The sequence below is a fragment of the Fusarium proliferatum genome, assembly GCF_900067095.1.
Source record: "Fusarium proliferatum ET1 genome assembly, contig: FPRO_scaffold001, whole genome shotgun sequence".
NCBI classification, from domain to species: Eukaryota; Fungi; Ascomycota; class Sordariomycetes; order Hypocreales; family Nectriaceae; genus Fusarium; species Fusarium proliferatum.
In genome coordinates, this window is record NW_022194790.1 from 3,941,963 (window position 1) to 3,962,280 (window position 20,318).

At 50.1% G+C, this 20,318-nt stretch overlaps 4 protein-coding genes across 4 annotated transcripts; 3 read left to right on the plus strand and 1 right to left on the minus strand.

Annotated features, from left to right (window-relative positions):
* Positions 1–4,765: 4,765 nt before the first annotated feature.
* Positions 4,766–7,637, plus strand: FPRO_00790 (uncharacterized protein; the record flags this gene model as incomplete). Its single annotated transcript, XM_031222514.1, has 2 exons — positions 4,766–5,013; positions 5,159–7,637. 2 exons carry the CDS (start codon positions 4,766–4,768, stop codon positions 7,635–7,637), a joined length of 2,727 nt encoding a protein of 908 aa, XP_031075681.1.
* Positions 7,638–8,018: 381 nt separating this feature from the next.
* FPRO_00789 (putative RIB4-6,7-dimethyl-8-ribityllumazine synthase) lies at positions 8,019–8,671 on the minus strand (the record flags this gene model as incomplete). Its single annotated transcript, XM_031222525.1, has 2 exons — positions 8,019–8,406; positions 8,469–8,671. 2 exons carry the CDS (start codon positions 8,669–8,671, stop codon positions 8,019–8,021), a joined length of 591 nt encoding a protein of 196 aa, XP_031075682.1.
* Positions 8,672–9,377: 706 nt separating this feature from the next.
* Positions 9,378–12,383, plus strand: FPRO_00788 (uncharacterized protein; the record flags this gene model as incomplete). The annotated part of the gene is made up of 2 exons (XM_031222536.1): positions 9,378–11,569; positions 11,705–12,383. 2 exons carry the CDS (start codon positions 9,378–9,380, stop codon positions 12,381–12,383), a joined length of 2,871 nt encoding a protein of 956 aa, XP_031075683.1.
* A 3,574-nt stretch (positions 12,384–15,957) lies between these two features.
* FPRO_00787 (uncharacterized protein) lies at positions 15,958–19,666 on the plus strand (the record flags this gene model as incomplete). The annotated part of the gene is made up of 2 exons (XM_031222547.1): positions 15,958–16,685; positions 16,759–19,666. The coding sequence occupies 2 exons, from the start codon at positions 15,958–15,960 to the stop codon at positions 19,664–19,666; spliced, it is 3,636 nt and encodes a 1,211-aa protein (XP_031075684.1).
* Between the last annotated feature and the right edge of the window lie 652 nt (positions 19,667–20,318).

A 20,318-nucleotide genomic window follows, 5' to 3' on the forward strand; every position in this document is an offset into this window, starting at 1 on the left:
GCTGCACGGTTAATAATTGCACATTTGTGAGATTGTCTGCTGATTGATCTTGCAAAACTCCAACCAAATAGTACGCGCTTCTTAAAGACGGCAACAAAAACAACGAAAAGACAATCGCAAATCGCAATCACAGTCCCCAGTTCTGTGGAGAATCTCAACATCTATACGAAGTGATACAGGAAACTCGAAGGAAGAAACAGAGGGGCTGTGACAAACCGGTCAAGAACAAGCTTTGAGTTGATGTTGGATCGGGTGATGGCCCTCGATTTTTGTGTGCCTGCAATAATAGTAACTGTAACCCAACAACTGTGTGATCGACCACGTCCCAACGCTCAAGGCGATCATCTCAGCAGCTGGTGGCGTGAGATGATGGAGCCGCGACGAGGGAGCCCAGCCTTCTGCGAAAACTGTGGCTCCTCAGCTCGAAATAATTCGAGAATCAGCATTGGACGGACACTCTGCAAACGTTTGTGGAAAGTTTGGCTGTAAATAGCTGTCAGCAGCAAATGCATCATGAGCTCAGCCATGATTCATCCATCCACATCGGCCATATTGCCTCCCTTGCTTTGCCGTGCTCCGCCTGGTTTCTTAACCTTAAGGCTCGAGGTATTCCATCCGTCCCAGCCCTGTCCGCACTCCGTGTAATAACGGGAGAGCAAAGTTGGCGTGGCACGGTACACAACAGATATTCACTCGTACAGTACACGAGCTGCTGCGTAAACCGATGAGCATATTGCATTGTGGTTCCTCGATAGGAACGAAGCTGTTTGAATTTCGAGGCCTTGGGCATCGATGGTCACTAACACGTCCAAGAACACGAGATGGAAATAACTTCAAAACACCCAGAGTATCCATTAACCTCCTCCTTGTGCCACAGTCATCCCTAAAGTCCATACGAACCTCACATAGGTACTAGGTATCTTGTCTCTCCACGGTTGGGCCCCTAATAAGAAGCATTGGCCAAGCTTTGATCTAAAAAAGACCATCCTGATCCACTCGGTGGACAGGGGCTAAGAAGGAAAAGGGAGGGCCCTCCCACTCGCTCTGATTTTTTTCAAAAGAGTGATGATTTTCAACTGACGAGCCGCGTACCTGAACTTGACCTGATCAGGTTTGAGTTTCTGTGTCGATGAGTTTCCTAGTACCCGATTAGGTTGCATACATGCACAGTGCGAGAGGCGGCGTTCACAATAATTGATTGAGTTATCTCAATGCCTGGATCTCGGCTTCTTTCCAAGTTTTGTCCTGGTTCTGCAAGTGAAGAGACGTCGTGAAGCCCGAGTTCTTGTTCATGAGATCGTCGACTCGGGTCCTCCTGTAGATCAACGACGTCAGCGAGGAACAAGGGCATGTTTGAAAAAGATAAAAAACCCAGTGATATCTAAAATGGGAAAGGAAATCACATCACGAAAGCAAGAGTAGCATGGTCAAGGTCATGGTCAAGGTCAAGGTTACAGTGGAGGAGTAAAAGATCCTCCCATCCATGAATACAGGCAGCAACAGGCTCATATCATGTGGAATTTTCTGCTCGTGTCTCGCTGATTTGGGGCCTTCAGTGGATGCTGCTCGGCTGTCGTGGATCGTGGTGGGGAACTGCCCCCCTGTGCCCGCAACCCCAAGCCCGTAACTCGGCAAGCCAGAGCCCAAAGCTCCAGGGGTCTTGAGAAGGGAATGGAATGGAAAGGGTCACGGCCAGGGCGGGAACGGCGCAAGCAATGCAGCCAATAATTAATTGATTAAGGTAACTCAACTCTCTTTGAGATCCAATATCCGAAGGCCCCGGGCTGTTATTGCCTTGTACTATTATATCTGATGCTCGAACGCAATAGAACAGACGAATGTCGAGTCTCAGTCAATGACAGAGGTAGCTGTGAGTCAATAAATGCCAAGCAGAATCAAGCATTGAACCCTTATCTCCACAAGAACTCCAGTATTTCTCTTTAGTCTAGTCAACCTATGGATATACTGTGCGCGTATTGAATAGAGATTACAGCAATGCCTTGTACATAAATAAAAAAAACATCAAGGGGCCATTATTAGCACAGATCGATCAACTATATCTGAATGACGACTTTTGTTTATGTATGTCTATTCACGATCAATGTTGAAGTGCAGAACTACACCGTGATATTGAGCATTCTACTAAAACTGCCAATCATTACCTACCTACCTTATATCAATCATCAATGACAAAAATAACCAACTCTTGGCCTATTCCAGCAACTAGTAGACGACGGGGAAGTCCCCTTGTGGCTTATTCCAGGATACCTTCTTGTTTTCTTCTTCTCCATATTTTACTCAGGATAAAACTGGGATATAGAATTGGGCCACGGATATCGTGTCGTGTAATACATAGAAAGTCGACGGAAGTCTCCATGATCGAGAAGAAGTCGCGTCAGCAAAACAATGAATTCGTGAAACGTTGAAGCCCGGTACCATAACCCATTGGCTCGTCATACACCCAGCTCACTCAGCGTCGGCCGGGCTTAGACTGTCTCACGAAGAAAATATTCATGCTGGCTTATCCACATAGCTCCCATCTGCCATACATCCCCAAGGCTGAAGGGATTTCCAGGAGAGGTCATGATCATGGTCTAAATGCAAGCAACAGCGCTATTGACGTTGTTGGTTGTGTCTTAAATGCCACGCAATTTCCCCCTGCAACTAGCGCACCGGCTTCTTGATATGTCCGGCTTAAAGTGCAGCATTTCATCATTAGTGTTTCTGCACTTTGCGGCTTTGAGGAGGTGCCGTAGCTGAATTATCGGAACTATTGAGCCTTTGCGGCTTTGCCCGTCAAGGCTTGGCCCACGCCTCTTTTTAGATGAGCAAGCCTCAGTATCAGCTCTTGATTATTGCTGCCACTTCAAGAAATAAGGCTTTGAGATATTGTTTCAGATGTCATGAGACAATCGTGTTCCATTGGGACATGCGTCAAGCCATGTCATGTTTTGATCTGCCTGCATTTGCATTCGTAGCATCAGTTGTCGTGTAGGTCTGATCTAGGGCCAGCTGAACCTGTACAATACCACATGCTCACTCCCAAATTATGGATGCTATTGGCGAAGCCATGGCCGCGGCTCTGGCTCTCCCTCTTGGTTCAGCGGTGACCGTGCCTCCAAGACAAGGGTTGCCTGTTCTTATGGAGCAACGACGCTAGCGAGGTGGTAGTCGGGAAAGGATACGGGCTAGGACGGACTCGATGAACGGGCTGTGACGATGAGTCTACGGGGACCATTAACTTGGGCCATCTGTCTAGTAACATTCTGATGCGATTGAGCTGATATGTAGCCTCCGATTCCACAGAATTTCACTTGATGAGAGTTGCCGGGCTTTGACTTGAGTTGATCGAAAGTTTGTTATAGCCACAACAGCTATTATATGGAGGTCTGTTATGTGTCTTTATTCTTGACTTACTCACCTCGGTTACTCTATACACCACTCTTTTGTCCATACTCTTCCATAGGGATCGCAACGTTATAATACCAACTAATTCCAATCGAATCAAACAGCATCAATCGCAGAAGCAACTCATTCCACATTCGCTCACTGGCTCTGAGAAAGCGAGTCTTCTCTCTATCGAGACGGAGGCCGTGCGCTGTCCACGGGGGTTTAATAGAGCGCACACTCTTTCAGCATTTGCACTGTGCGACCCCCGAACCCCGTCTAGGTGCGCTCTCGAGGTCTGCCTGTGCTTGGCCGTTCACTTATCCATGGCCCTAAATATCCATGTCGATTGGATTGAATTGGATCCATTAACTGTACTGACTGTGCTGTTTGTACTGTAGCATGTACCTTCTATGCAGCCTGTCGGGCCACCACTGAATTGGTCAGGTCAGGTCTAGGCTGGACACGCTTCTGCTCGTTCGCCATCTTTCTTTTCGTTCAAACCTCACCACCACCACTCGCTTCTTCCCCCCCCTAATCATCTCCGCTTCCTAACTTTTTTACTGTTGTGTCTCTGTCGTTGACGTTGGCCGCCTGTCAAGTCTTATTCAATCAGTCTGTCTCTGCCCATCGAAAAGAGAGACTCTGAGTCGATACGGGACGACTAAGACTGAGCCTCTATCGTCTTACTTTCTATCCGTATACATACATTACATGCTTTCACTCTCGCTCTCGCCTTTGCCCGACCGTCTTGTTCCGGCTTTAACCAGCCACTTTTTACTCCTAATACAAATCGTCTTTCGTTTCTGGAGATCATAATGTGAGTCTCAACTCTCTTTGCCTTGGATCAATGACACATGCCTCCAACCACCCGGATTATTTATGTTTCTTCTCTGGAACTTGTCTCGACTCTCTTCATTCCGACAAAGCCTCTTGTCCCGGATCCTGTATACCTAAACCCACGGCTGTATTGGCACTGCTTATTGCTACTGCTCTGCCGTTATCTTTGCTGCTCAATTCCTTTATTTGCAGTGCCTTGGAACATTTGCGACAACTTTCAGTGCATCATTTGTCACCAACACCAGCTGACCGGCGATCCCTCAATCATGCAGTTATCCGCATCTATCATACGCATCTTGTTTGCTTGACACGGTTCGGTTCGAATACCCTCGCTATCGTTATCAAACGCCGCATCAACGCACGACCTGCAGTCTTTTTTCCACATCTTCGTTTCGATTTCATATTACCAGGTCCAAAACGCCGCCGTATATCGATCGCTAAAACAGTACCAATAACTTCAGCTCAGCTCGGACCGTTCTGAGTTCTTTTATGGGTTGTATCTAATCCCAAACCCATATTCTATTATTATACCTTCTACATGCCTAGATTCGGTGTTGCGTTTAACAGGCGGAAGTCAACCGCAACCTCGGAGGATTTTCAGCATGCTTCAGTAACACCAGAGCAATCGTCATTCCGAGTTATTGAGCGTACAGACCCTGCGCTCGGCAAATCATTTGACGGAGGCGCCAGAATGGCCAGGAACTCTGGTCATCACATTCCTAAGCCTAGTCACCTGGAACTTGACACTGAAGATAACATGTTTGCCGACCTCAAGAGTGGAAACAGGTGAGTTTTTTTTCCCTCGATCCCCCGCCTCCTACCTCCTCTGCCTGTGTGACTCGCCAAGGAATGTTGCACGACTGCCGTTGGTTCTGGAAAGATAAAAATAACACAACCTAAGTCATGCATCATGGCGCTGACTCCTTTCCAGGGGAAGTGGGGCCTCTAATACGACCAAAGCCACATCAACTGATACCTCATCAAGGCACAGCAATGCCTCGACTGCTCCGTCTTCTACGAATCTCGAGGGTCAGGACGATCCCAAATATTCCCATTCACAGAAGAAGAACTTGCACGAGATCGCTCCTCGACCTGGAGTAAAATCCAGCGGGTCCGGATTTCTGAACCGAGCGGGTCGAACATTTTCTTTTGGGGTCCAGAAAAAACACAACGCGTCTTCCCCAAAGATTGACAACAACGACATCCCTCCCGTTCCAGCCATTCAACAGGATGCTTTTAGTGGAAGATCTAGAGGCTTGACCGAATCGACAACCAGCACTGCTACGCCGCCAAAGTTAGAGATGGAGAATGGGGGCATGGATATGGGAGGTGATTTCGGCTCCATGTTCTCGTCCTTCGACAAGAGAGCGAGCGTCGCCACCATGAGGGCTGACGGGTCCGCAGCTCCTCGCTCACTGACCAGCAACCGACCCATCCAACCACCCCCTCTGAGTATCAACAAGATCACCAAGGTTGAGCCTGGCCCTGAGTCGTGGCACAGCCGCAACGAGGACGACAATCTTCTCGGATCTCAACCTGGGACCCCTGAGCTCGATGATGTGCCACCCCCTGTTCCGCGCCACCAGAGTTCCTTCAAGACGTCGAACCGGCCGTCTGATATCATTGAGGATGAAGACGCAAAGTTACTGCAGGATTCCATCGCAGTCGGAAGGTTGCTTTCCGAGTCCAGTAGCTCCAACCCCCCTTCCGGCCGTTACCGACGAAACGAAGATTCCTTTTCATCGTTCGAGAGGAAGCCTCTGAACAGCAGCTTCAACAGAGGAGACGACAATTTGTTCGAAGGGACTTCCGCTCATTCTTCGCGCATCACCAACCGTTTCAATTCTCGAGCCCCTAGCCCACCACGCAACAACAAGGTCATGACCCCGGCCCAGTTCGAAAGATACCGAAAAGACAAGGAGCGTCACGATTCCAGCGATGGAGTAATGCAGTCAACCCCCAACGATGACGATGACGATGAAATCAATTATGATGATGACGAGGACGAGATCGAGAAGTCCAAGCAGCAAGCAAAGCAGAGGAGAAAGCAGGAGGCTCACATGGCAGTCTATCGACAGCAGATGATGAAAGTCACTGGAGAGCAGCCTGATATGCAATCACATGAAAGGCCCGGCCTGGCCAGCTCCATGAGTGCACCCCAACTTCACCTCACGAAGACACCATCTCCCGGACCCCCGGCAGGTGCTTCTGACGAGGATGACGACGAGGAGGTTCCTTTGGCCATTCTGCAGGCTCACGGCTTCCCCAGCAAGAACCGACCACCTGCTAGACTCAGCACCATGGGCTCCAACCCCAACCTGCGAGCATCAACCCAGCTGGCGCCCCCAAGGCCTGGCTCGGCGATGGGCGAGAGCAGTAGTCAAAATCAGCGCCATTCGATGCTGCCTGCATTCGCCCGCGGTCTTCCTCAGGACCCTTTCGTTGGTGCAGGTATCGCAAAGCCTGCTATGCGGGAGTCGCTCACTTTCAGCGGCGGTCTTCCTGCCTCAGAGTCTCAGCAATCCTTGCCCCCCGGAGGGTTGGTTGGCGTGATCGCCAGTGAGGAACGCTCAAGAGCTATGCGCCGCGGCGGTCCTAACGCGAATGGCCAGAAGTTCATCCCTGGCATGAACGGGCCCCAAGGACCTCCTTTCGACAACACGCCCCAAGGTGTCATGAACGGCATGGGCGGTATGTACAATATGCCAGGTATGGGCATGTCTCAACAGCAGATGCCTATGCCCATGGCGCCACCACAGCTCACTGTGGGAGACCAGGCACAGCTTCAAATGACCCAGCAGATGTCACAGTTCATGCAGATGCAGATGCAGTTTATGCAAATGATGGCTACCAACAACCAGCAGCAGCAGCAACCCGGGATGATGCCACCGATGCAACCTTATGGAGGACTCTCTGCCACTCAATCTATGAATGACCTCTCTTCCCGCCACTCAATGATGCTTGAGCCAGCTTTAGAGCCTCCCCGCCGTATGGACGCCGGAATGCGTACCATGAGCATGGTTGCGCCACCTTCAGGCGCTCCCTTCCTGCCACCACCTGGCGGATACGCTGGTTCGATTCACGGCATGCCCCCTATGGGATACACTCCGTCAATTGCACCATCCGAGCGAAGCAACATTGGTCTTCCCGGCCGATATCGCCCAGTATCTCAAATGCCGGCTGCTGCAACCCCCGATCCGCACCGACGAACCAACACCATGTCTGGAGCGCTGGGTCGCTGGGATGACCCCAAGGGCAAGTCTACTATCAACGTGGTAAGCGCCGCAGGCGACGGTTCAGATGATGATGACGAGGAAGGATGGGAGGCGATGAAGGCCAAACGAGACAAGAAGCGTAGCATGTGGAAGTCAAAGAAGGGACTGGGAAGCGATTTTGGAACCATGATATAATTCGAAGGATTAGTGAGTGTGGAATTGTTACAAAAGAGACGGAGGTAAGATTGGTTTATATGCTCTATTTTTGCATCTGGATATCCATGGGTTGAAATACTCAACCGCCGAGTGGAGAGCCACATACAATTGTATATTCTAGAAGTGCTTTTCACCCGGGCGTCGTGGGGAAAGATATGATAAGCACCGGCTCATTAGGACTGAGACTGGCGCATGATAGATTCATCGTTATGCGGTAATTGACTAATTGGGAGGTCATTTTCGAAATGGTATACATCTGTGGCCCGAGTCATGCTTTCATCGATTCGTTGACGGGCGCAATGGTTGTCCACGCCTTGTCCAAAATGCGATATTTTATCATTTGTCATGCACGTTGCTGTTCTAACCATCAATGGTGCCGTTGGCCCACTCCTTTCTCTTGACACCCATCTCGACAGCCGCCAGACCCCAATCCTCTCCATGGTTGTGACCTTTACCGTCGACACCGGCACGAGCCTTCGCCTGGTCCTCGGTCAGAACGGTCAGGACACCAAGAATGACGGGAACGCCAGTGTCGAGCTGCACACGCATAAGGCCCTGGCAAGTTGACTCGGCAATATACTCAAAGTGCATAGTCTCTCCCTTAATTAGAACGCCGACAGCGATGATAGCATCAAAGGCGCCTGAGGAGGCGGGAAGAGAGGTGAGATCGGTAGTGGATGAGGCCAGAAGATCGGTTGCCGAAGGACCGCCAGTCGAGGTGCCTTGGATCTGAGAAGCGGAGAACAGGCTAGAAAATGGCAATACGTCAGCGACTCGGCATCAACGGGTACAAACGAATGGGGAGGTTACCGCTGGACGGCAATGGGGAGCTCCCAGGAGCCAGGGCAAGACTGGATGACAATATTGGACTCCTTGACACCAGCTGCGAGGAGCTTCTCCTTGGCGCCGGTCACAAGAGGGTCAATGATGGTTGAGTTCCAACGAGCGTGGACAATGCCGATGCGCAGGCCAGAGCCATCGTGGTGTTGCGGAGAGGGGCCCTTGAGAGACATTGTCGGAATTTGAGATTGAGATCAAGTTGGATGCTGCAATAGAGAATTTCTGTATGTGGCAACTGGGGTGAAGCTGTCGTCGCAATCTAGTGAGATGGGTAGATAACTAAAAGACAAGGTCGGAGGATGGTTTAGGTTCATGAAAGGAAGCTTAGCAATGGTTTCTATCCGCCATCCGCCAAAGACAACGCGGGGCTACTCACAGCGGGGCTGAAAGGTCACGTCACAGGGGAACAGGGACAGAATGGTGCCCTGGAGGCTCCCGGGTTGGATGAGGTACTACCTAATCCATAGGATGGAATGCAGGGACTGGAGGTACGTACCTTGATCGGACCTCTCTAACCTCTTGGCAGCAGCTGGTGTGCATCTTGTGTGTGATGTGTTAGTCGGAAGGAAGGACTAAGGGGAACTAAGGTAAGAGGCTGAATCACCTCCTTCCTCAAAGAATCTCTCTAGGTAGGTATGTTCTTGAATTGTTGGAAGGCAGACGAGAATCACCGCTCGTCTCAATTGTTTTTCTTCCCTTTCATCTTCCTCTTCTCCAACACCCCCTGCTTTAATTCCCCTTCTTTTATAACTCCACCAGCATAATATCCACATGATCCGTGTTAGTCTCTCGGGCAACCAGATGCTGTATCTTAATGCAGCATAAACTACCTGGGAGATTCATATCTCAATTCCATCTTCAAGCCATCTCACTATCACAATGTCAATATCTGCGTTGCCGCCTTCTTCAGCACACCTCCTACGGTCCTCCTCTTCGCTTCTAGACCCTCTCTCCATGGTCAAGGAGCTTGTTGATAATAGTATTGACGCGGGTGCTACATCTATCGAAATCACGGTTGCTCCCAACACCGTCGACAAAGTTCAAGTCCGGGACAATGGTTGTGGGATACAGGTGGACGATTTCAAATCATTGGGCCGTCGGTCTCATACGAGCAAGCTCCAAAACTTCGACGAACTTCATTTGAAAGGCGGCGAGACACTTGGTTTTCGTGGTGAGGCTCTTGCTAGTGCCAACTATCTGGCTACGATCAAAATCACAACTCGAACAGCCCAGGATCCCATTGCATCACTGCTCCTCTTAAACACAAAATCAGGCGGGATTAGCAGACAACAGCCCGTTTCCGCTCCTGTCGGAACAACTGTCCAAGCTTTGAATTTGTTTCAAAACCTTCCTGTTCGGAAACAAAACGCTATCAAAGTGAGCCGAAAGACCCTGGCAGATATCCGACGGCTCCTGGAGAGTTATGCGATCGCACTTCCACACATCAGACTATCATTCAGAGTGCCTGGTAGCTCAATCCAGCCGTGGGTTTACACGCCATGCTCAGCACCAAGCACCCGAGAGGCAATCACACAAGTATTTAGTCACACTCTAACAACTCAGCTCGTGGCGGTGTCATCAGACTCTCACACTGGAGGAACTTCGACCGAATTACAGTCCAAAAAATTGAGAATTGTAGCCTCCTTACCCAAGCCTGACTCCGATGCCAATATCATCAAGGGGAAGGGAGCTTTCATCTCGGTTGACTCACGACCCATTTCATCGTCCAGAAGCACGGGAAAGAAGCTAGTTTCTATTTTCAGATCGAGTATTTCTACGGTTCTATTTTCACCCGAGAAATCGCGAGCACCCTCCAACGCATTTATGCAACTTAGCATTCAGTGTTCACCTGGATCGTACGACCCCAATGTGTCGCCCTCGAAAGATGAACTTCTTTTCGTGGACGAACCAGCCGTCCTTAGTTGCTTCCAGAATCTGTGTGATTCTGTTTACACCAAGAAGGTTTTGGGTGACAAAGAACCTCAACACAAGCCGATGGCGTTGGAGAATAGCCTATCACTTCTGCCGTGGGCTTCGAAGACGGTTGAGCCAAGGCTGAGTGACGAAACACGTGTCGATGGCATAGAAGATGATCTCTTGTTGGCCGACCAAGAACTTGTCGGTTCTTTGAACGATGAGCCTGGGAGAGTTCTTGTCGGTACTGACGTATCTGGAAGTGGCGAAAGGACTTCTCCCGGTGCTTTTACTGTTCCCGCTTCACCCAAGAAAGACTCACGATCTGGAAACCTGGACAGGACGAGGGGTCCTAAGAAAGCCCCGGAAGTTCGGGAGATGATGAGGACACGATTAACAGTCAATCTTTCACGGAGGGAAACCGCTTCGACCGACCTGGACGGCACAGAAGGACTAATCCCTGTGCATGTAACACCTCGACGAGCTGCCACTCCTCCTGTCCGAGATGAATTGCAATCTAGCTCTCGGCGTCGAGGATTAGCTCCAAACCATCGTTTCGGCAACATCGATGACTATTTTCGCCCATCAAGGGATGAGCCGATCCAAATCGCAACAGATGAGACTGCCACACCTGAAATTCCTCATACAAGGAGCTATTTGACGAGTGTCTCTCATCATCGGCGCCTTCCGCTGAAGGAACTGTCAGAATCACTCCTCAACCTGTTTCGTGAATACGAGGAAGAAGAATACGAAGACGAAAGTGATAACGAGTCCTCATCCGACCTCCCATTTGCTGCGCCAAATGCCGTTCTATCTCCTCACACATCTCCACGTCGTGAGGTTCCTTCTTTCTTAAGCCAGCCTTTCAGGCCTCTCTTGGGGCAGCAGTCAATTCGCAATTCAATGCCAGACTTGCAATTAACACTGCCGGCAAATCTACAAACACCGCCATCATCAGACCCTACTGGTGTCGATAACTCAACTCGTCGTGATCGACAATCCACCAACAGTATCTTGGCCAGAGCCCAGAGGTCTTCTCGGGGTAGTTTGATACCGTCAGTCAACAGACGAAGTGGTGACGAGTTGAGACAAAGCCGCTTGCTCCCTGGAAGTGGTCCCACAGCATCCCAAGGCAGACGTCGGTCGGACCAAGTTTGGTATGGCAATGGACTACTTAACCGCAGAAATGCGCCGATGAGCAACAGCCGTGACGACTCGGACGCACATCTTAAGGAAATATTGCACATCAGTCATGCGAACTCTGAGGACCAGGAAGGCTAGCATCCTTCTAGCCCTGGGGAATTCTCATCTCAGGCCTATGCGCAATCTTGGTTGTCCGATCAAGTACCACACAATCATCTGGCCCCTCGCAGAGGCATGAAGGATTCTGAACGAAGTCAAACCCAAGGAATCAAGCCGTGGTCGCACTCTCTACAGGTGCTACTTCAAAGAACACCACCACCACAAGCCACATCGCCGGACGAAGAAGCTGCTGGTGGTTACAACCCAGCACCGCTAGATCATGTTCATGACCAGCACAAAGAGGGATTCGACTCGAGATCATTCAAGCGACAGCGACGCTGTTCAAGCGTTTCAACTTCAGAAAGCGCGGGTTTGGATTCTAGACACCTTCTCATGAAGCGACAGCGTATTCATGCAAACGGAGGGAGATTGAAACGCATTGCGTCGACAAGACTTCCTCTTGAAACAATATCACAAAACGATTCCACACTGAACCTCTCGGTCAAGATCGAGGTTCAAATGTGTGAGCTACAAGCTGCTACTGTTGAGTTCATGAAGTCTGGTCGAGCTACGAAGCCAGACCTGGCCCTACAGTTCAGAAACATGGATGAGGTTGGGGAGGTTGACAGGCGATTGAGACGAGTTACGGAGTCGTGGCTGAAAGGAAGCCCATCTATTACGGTGGAGTACACATTTCGATCTGAAGTGAAGGGCAAATCGAAGGCGTAGAGCGTTTTGTTTGGGTCGCGGGCGCAATAATGTCTGTGGGAAGAAGCAATGATGGTGTTCATTCATTCGTATGCCGTTAATTATAGGTAGGGAACTTGGGGAAAGGGAGGAGCCGCTTGTTTGCGGAGATTGCTCGTACGACTGAATGACTAAATTGACGAGGCTAGAGATGCTGGGTTGCTGGGCTAGATGGTCAGCGTCCAGAAGATAGTCAATGAAATCGCACTACGAATTTACTAGTAAGCTGAACCTGAGGATGGTGTTTGTGTTGGATCTAAGACAACCCCGATGCAGCTAGTAGCATCTGTTGGGAGCCGCAGTTAGATACTGCAACTACATTAGTTAGTTGATCGTGAAACGTAAGTTCTTTACTAGGTGGTACATAAAGTACAAGCCGCTTCAAGATGATGTGTTTATAGAGAGCACGCCAATAAGACCAAGAAACATCAGCTCAAAAGGCGGTCATAGCGGCCAAAGTGTTTGGTCGTTTCCAAGTCCCGTTGTAGCTTATTAATCGTGAAACCAGCAAGTCCTACAATACAACAAGGCCGCAGGGTAAGTTACCTACCTTCAGTAAGTGAGGCAACAAAGTTGGTACATGTCTGGTGATAGAGCCAAGCAGTTGCGAGACAGGCTACGTAGATCTGCATGTGTCAGTTGGCCAGCCGTGTGACCTCCTCCACCTCGAATCACTACTAGAGAATAGGATATACGAAATGTCGTCAACGGGGAGCAGGATACTTCATGCTCTGATGGTGGCTGGAAGATTTTGGGGTGGGCAACTGAGACTGTGCTACTGGCGAGAGGGTGTAGTTGAAGGTGAGGAAGAGGGTTCAGGGGTCTAAATCATTGACTGAACGCTATGATGACCCAATGATGAGCTGGCAACTCATCGAGATGGTGAGCGAGATAAAACATGAGATATTGACATGGCAATGATGCGGCTGGCTTGGAATTTGCTAGAAGATGTCGGGTATATCGATGGATGGGGGACTTTGAAGCGAAGTGGAGGTTGATGGGGACATCAAAACCAGATTCCGGGCAACCAAGAGGGAAGGCATATCATCGGTTAACGTTGACGGGGGAATCGGCAGCAATTGAGGGACAAGGTTTGTGAATGGATTGTGTGACTGGAGCTAGTAAAACAGATCATCTCGGTATACAGAAGGGTTACTGATTTACGAGCTTATTCCTTTGCATAGAGTTCTCGATGACAATAGAGGAGACTGCCGGTAATTGTAAACCGTATGGTTACGGTAGAGATGAGCTGAAGAATAAGACTGGAGCGCATGGATTCCACTGATTACCTTAAGGGTGGATGGACGGGTGTTGCTGAAAATAGCCCACTCGGCTGGTCCGTCCACATGGTAGGTTTGGCACTACTGTAACAGGCTCTCATCAACGAATAGGGCCCAGGCAAAGGTCAAGATGGGAACGGGAATACCCACACTGACCCAACTCCCGCTCGTATCTGCGCTGTAGTTGCTCCACGAGGCGAAGAGTGAGTCGACATTGGCAGAAGCAACCGACATGAAATGGAGTCCTTCTGTTCTGTAACTTGTGGTTCGATGTGGTGATGACTAACAGATGAGCCTAACGCAGACCCATCCGCATCCAGATATCGAGACTTCAGCTGCTGGCAAGAAGAGACCGGGTTCGACGTGAGTTGTGACAAGTGATGGCGTCCAATTAAGAGTCTGCAGTATCATCTATAAGACTAAGCAGCTTATATGTGCACTGGATACAACGTTGTATTCGAGAAGCATCAAATTCAGAGAAGTAGCCCAGAGGTTCGGTGAGGGTGATATACGTTGCGTGCCGCTCCATCGTGGCTGTGGCTGACAAGATTGCCTCCTTGCATTGATGAGTTGAGCATTTGGAATTCTAGCATATTTAGTCCGGATTTAACTCAGAAGCAGCAGGCAGCGAGTTGGTTATGTTGGTTATGTTGGTGGGGAGTGAAGACCACTTTGAACTCGAAATACCGGATCATGGTATATAGGTAACCTAACAGAACGTTGATCAAATGCCTAGATTTGTAGGTGTTGTTCAGCGGCGGCCGTTGCCCGTTTTTAGAAGGGACAGCTCCATCATCGGGCTCAATCTAAGCCGCAAGCCATGACGTTTTGCGCTAAGCATTAAAGGCTAGGGCAGACTGCGATCCAATGGGAGAGGGTTTGTTTTACGAAAGCTGCAGGACACAAGTATCGGATACCTCCATTGCGGTTCATCTGGAAGAGGTAATCCCTAACAGAGAGGCAGTTCTATGTGGTAGGACAAGAATTACAGAGATTGGAAGCAATCTTCACCTCTTGCATGCAGCATCTCTTAGATGATAATCTGACCTGGTCGCACAAATTAAATGGGAAGTCGTCCCCTGATAAGCATCCATGACTTGAGCCTTGAGACGGCCTGAGATAAAGATAGGACATGCGTTCTTAGCGTGGACCCAGCCACCATGCCCAGCTTTGAAGAAGACACCAGAGCCGATAGCTCCAAAGCCGAATCCTTCCATCCGCCTAGGTACGGATATTCATTCCACAAAATCTCACTCCTCGAGGCCAGGTGTCGAACTCCTTCATGCCAGGGCTGATTAAGAGGAGATTTAAGCGTAAATCATGGTGCATTATGAGACACAACAAGTATGAGGTACGGGTCAGTTGAAGAAATTCCAAGTTGGAGCTCGCAATCCACTTATACTTGCAGATTCTCACCATGGAAGCCCAGGGCATTTGGGGGGATCCATCATCAACGGACAGAGGCGGTTTTGTTTCTCACGGGAAGCAGAATCCCGTCCATCCAGTTCAGCTCCCTACAGCCAGCAGCTAGTTCAGGTGTATGTGCACTGCCGTCTGGCCCGGGGCGTTTTACAGACTTACAGGCTCCTCTTAGCGTTTTATCCCCAGCGCTGACTTGACATGTACCTGATACTTCTCCATGGGTCCCCCGTTAGATTGTTCTTCCCACTTCAACGACTGGGACAAGGGCGTCTCTTTTCCCTTGCTGCCCGCCCCCCAAAAAAGAATCCATCCGTCAGGTTCGATCGACACACGACCATTGCATTGCGCGCACAGCAGAACCTACCTACCTATTCGCTCACGCATTTTGCTGCTCTACCTAGGTACTGTTGGGCCTTTTTTTTCCCTCCTTCTCCTCCTTTTGGATTATTCCTTCCTGCCTAATTCTTCACTCGCTCGTTCTGTCAATCGATTTCGCTTCGCTTCGCTTCCCTATTTCTGTATTTCAGGTAGCTTCATCAGCTTTGTCTACCCATCGTAGATAACTCTAGTAGCAATCAGCATTTGATCCGTGGCCATCTAAACAAACATCACCTCACATCCGTTGCCATCTCTCGAGAATCACGTCGCTCGCTCTTTCGTTCGTTCGTTTGCTCGTTTGCTGGTCGGTCTTCTAATCTTCTGTCGGCTTACTCCTCTCGACACCCAAGATGATCTCCGTCTGAGCCACCACGAACCTCTCCGATCCGATTACTCGCCTTCACAGTTTGACTCCACTGGCAAATTTCAACCATCTTGGTTATTCCAGCTTCTTGGATAGTCCTAATCTCGAAGCTATGCAGCTTGGTCTGGCCAGTCAACAACTTGTCGACTGTTCGCAAGATTGCCGCCCTTACTCACACCATCGCGGCCTCATCCAAGACCTGCCCAGGAGGCGACATGTGGCACGGTCGTCGAAATCCCCGATATCTGGCTCCGCGCCTGCTGCCCTCGCTCCCGTAGTTTCCTCTGGTCACCCGTGCAATCAGTGTTATCCCACAGCCATGACACAAGCTGTCTTTCACCAAAGGGCGTGGCCCCTTCGATATAGCACCATATCTCAGTTGTCGAAGAGTCTACTCGTCGCTCTTCTCATTGTAATGCACGCCGTATCGCCTGCTCATGCTGTGAGGATCCCTTTCACAAACTGCCTCAGCGACGCCTACCGCTTGCACGAACCGACGAGGCTGCAATGGGTTCCCTTGTACGCCGATGCCGTCTTCGATACCGAGAACGAGAAACACAACCTTCGAGTTATTGTTTGGGGAAATGTCACGGGCGCCCGAACGACCAGCGCGCTGCCACCGCCCGATGACCCTTCTTGGAAGGATGCCAGCGATATCAATGGCAAAATCGCCGAAACTCCCCAGAAGAAAGATGGCTACAACACCGCTACGACTTACTTCCCAAAGGTTCACTTCTTGACATATGTTCCGTATAACAACGACAAATTTAATTTCTGTAACACTTCATTGGTAAACGGATCTTGTCCGCTTGGACCTTACTTTGGAGAAGTTGATTATAGGTACGTCCTTGTCCATAAACTACTCATGAATTGAAGTCAAGAGAGATACGAGGTACTGACCACAAATCTATAGTGATGCATACAAGCTCCCTTCTATTAACATCACATGGGACGCCTACTCATCTTATGGGTTTGCTTCCCTAGCACCTAGTATGTCAATTATTGATGGGACTCGTGATGCTCCTCAGATTGGCTGTGTTTCCATGGCGGTGACCCCGGATCTGGGAGATCTCTCGTGGCTACTCAAGTTTTTACCCATGATAGTGCTCCTTTTCACAGGTTTTGCAGTCGTGTTCTCAGCCATCTTCAGTCCCTGGGGCTCATCTGATATCTTTCACTGGACTTCCAACTATGGTCGAGATGTTGATCTGCTCCGTCTTGTCACGCCGGGCTTTGGAGATTGCCTTCAGTATATCCAATTTATCGCGCTAAGCGGTGGCCTCACCCTTGACTATCCCGGCTTCTATCAACCCATTGTCAGTCAGATGGCCTGGTCGACTCTAATGTTCAACGAGAGCTTTGTCGCCGATGCCCCATCATGGCAGAGCGTTGTCGATGGTATTTATGTCACCAATGCCACTTATGGACTTCAAGAGCTTGGTCAATTGGTTGGCATGGCTGAGAGTAGAGATATCTGGGCCGGTATGATGGTTTGGCTATGTGTGTGCATTGCCTCGGTCACCGTTCTAGTCCAGGGCGCATTTGCAGTCCAGTGGTTATTCCGAAAGATCAACAACACCCCCGAGGAAGATCTGCGTTCAAAGAATGTCCCCTTTTCCGTTGGCAACGCTGTTCGCATTGTCTTCAACTATTTCTTATTCCCAATTATCGCTCTGTCGTGCTTTCAGCTAGTCACTGCTGGCGATTCTCCGACGTATACGATTGCCCTGGCCGTGGTTACCTTGATTTTCCTCATAATCTTCGCGGCATACCTCTTTTATCTCATAATCAGAACAAGGCCAAAGTCCGTCCTCTACGATGATCTGCCGACTGTTCTCTTATACGGCCCTCTGTATAATACATACTCCGACGAGGCTGCTGCATTCGCTCTCATTCCCGTCTTCCTAACATTCCTTCGGGGTATCACTGTCGGTGCTGTGCAGCCTAGTGGTATCGCTCAGGTGGTACTGCTCGCCATTTGCGAAGTAATTCATATTCTTACCATCCATGCCTTCCGGCCGTTTCAGCGCTCAACAGCGATGAATGCTTATCATACACTTTTTGGAGCACTTCGTCTAACTTCTATCTTACTAATGGTAGCATTCGTGCCTACTCTTGATGTTTCCGAGGGCGACAAGGGTTGGATTGGTTACATCATCTTGGGAATCCACGGTGCGGCCTTGATATTTGGGTTCTTCCTCAACGCACTACAGACCATTATCGAAGTCGCGGCTCGCATGCTTGGAGCTGGCGGAGACGACGCTCGAGGTCTGACCCGTGGCGGACTCACAAAGATCTTCGGTATGCGACAGCTGTCTCGCCGCAACACACAGCAACGTAACACTGGTCCATCCCGAGCAAGCCAGTTGTCGACAGCAGCAATGTTGGACGTGGACGATAGCGGCAAGTCGGGATATGCCATGCCAAGCGGAAGGGTTCGAAGCGAGTCTGGTGCTAGTCTCGGTGGACTCATGAATCCTCGGCATAGGAGCAGCTCGGCGCTCGATAGCATCGACGTTTACTCTGGCATGCCGCAGAACGTGGATAGCAGCAGCTCATACATGCCCAACACCCCTGGGGAGAGGAGTACATTTTCTTTCCTGCCCTCCCCCAGCGCTGCCCGCCATCATCCTACACAATCAATAGACGCTGCCGATCCTTACTATCGACCTCCTCGAAGACGACAGACGATGAACGAGTCCATCCACTCCGAAGGACCTGGTGGCTCTAACACAGCAGATGTTAAGGGGGCTAACCCGGCTGGAGTTCTAGGCGATCCTGCCGATATGGGTGCGGATATTTCTCGAGGGGCAACACCAGCGCCCCCTCCCGCTGGGTACTCTCAAGCCAGTATACCTCCAAACCGACCCGATTATGCCACTCGCGAGGTTGACTTTTACTACGGGGTTCGTGGACCCGCCTTGAACTCCGACGGCCCGGGCCGGAAACTTGGAACTGGTCCCGCCGATCCAACTGGTCCTGTGGCTACTGCCTCGGGCTGGTTCCGGAATCTATTCGGTGGGAAGACAAAGGAGAAGGGCAAGGGTTTTGAAGTTGTGAGGAGCTCACGGATGCCTCCAGCCATGATGGCTAGGAACGGTGGAGAGTCGCCCCCTGAGGGTATTCCAGTGGCTATGGGCGTACTACGGAACGGTCCAATTGACTCAGATGATGAAGACGAGCCTCGACCAAGGCGGTCTCCAGGGCGTCAACCTCAAAGTGCTCTACTAGACGACAACGGTGATCCTCAAGACTCTGAGCCGGAGAGTCCTGTGCTGGAGCGACCCCGACGTACTTTCAGTGCCGGCAGCGAGAGTTTCCCTCGAGAGCCAAGCAAGTCTTTGTCCAAGGCGCCGCATATTGCACTGCGCGAAGCTGAGGATGATGATGCCCCAGAGATTCCTCGGAAGAGCTCCAAGCGTGCTTCTGGCCACTTTGGGGGTAGTGATCACAGCCGAGCGCCATCTCTTACCCTCATGAATATGCCAGGCTCTACGATATCCTTCGAATCTCAGTGGCGAGGAGACCCCGATGCTGTTAGCCGCACCTCAAGTCACCACCGTGCTACACTATCAGCGTCATCGCGGCTACCGTTTGAGCGAACCAACTCCCAAAAGCGATTGTCGTCCAATTCGTCCATGGAGTTCCCCGGCGAGTTCACCAACATCGACTTCGGCCCTTCAGTTGATGAGCGGCCGGCCAGCTTTGGCATGGTGTCACAACATGGTGTCAGCCGAGTTGACCCGTTGCACCGTGACGTGGATCTGCTCGGCAGCTCCGCTGAGCTTGTCGAGGATCCTCCTGCCAGACCTCGCACTTGATGTTTTTGCTATTATAGCCAAGTAGGAGATCTGTTGGTCACTCTTCTATGTTGCTTACCATGACACACTCGTCGACATGATCGGCCACTACACACCCTTCTCGGGTTTCAACCTAATACTATTTTCATTTTTGTTTGGTTGCCTCAAGGGGCGAAACCATGTACACGATTTATAGACCAAGGTCCACAAGATCCTCACACATGAGTACACATGCTCACTTTCCCTCATTTTTGGTTATGAATCGAACACAATTCAGTCACAGCTGCAGCTTCTCACGAAGGAACTCGAGCTCTGAAAGTACAAGCGAACGAGAAGGCGTTACATACGGGATTTTTTATGGCAAATTTTTATTATTTGAGCCTGACCGCCTAAAGTCAATTTTCCTTTGTGTTTAAGGATATCTTCTTTTTGAGAATGTCCATGCTAGCGTTGGCGTAACAAAAAGCTGGTTCAGGGAGGGTTTTACACCAGGGGTCATCGAAGCCCCACCATGTCTATTGTTTTATGTAGTAGGCTTTGTGGAAATGAAAGTGTAGCTATATAATTTTGGAGGAGTATGTTGCCAAGGTTCTGGATATGATTTACCAGCCTGAGACGACGAAGAACCGGGATTTACTAGGCACAATTCTAATGAGAAGTTGTAATGACCCTT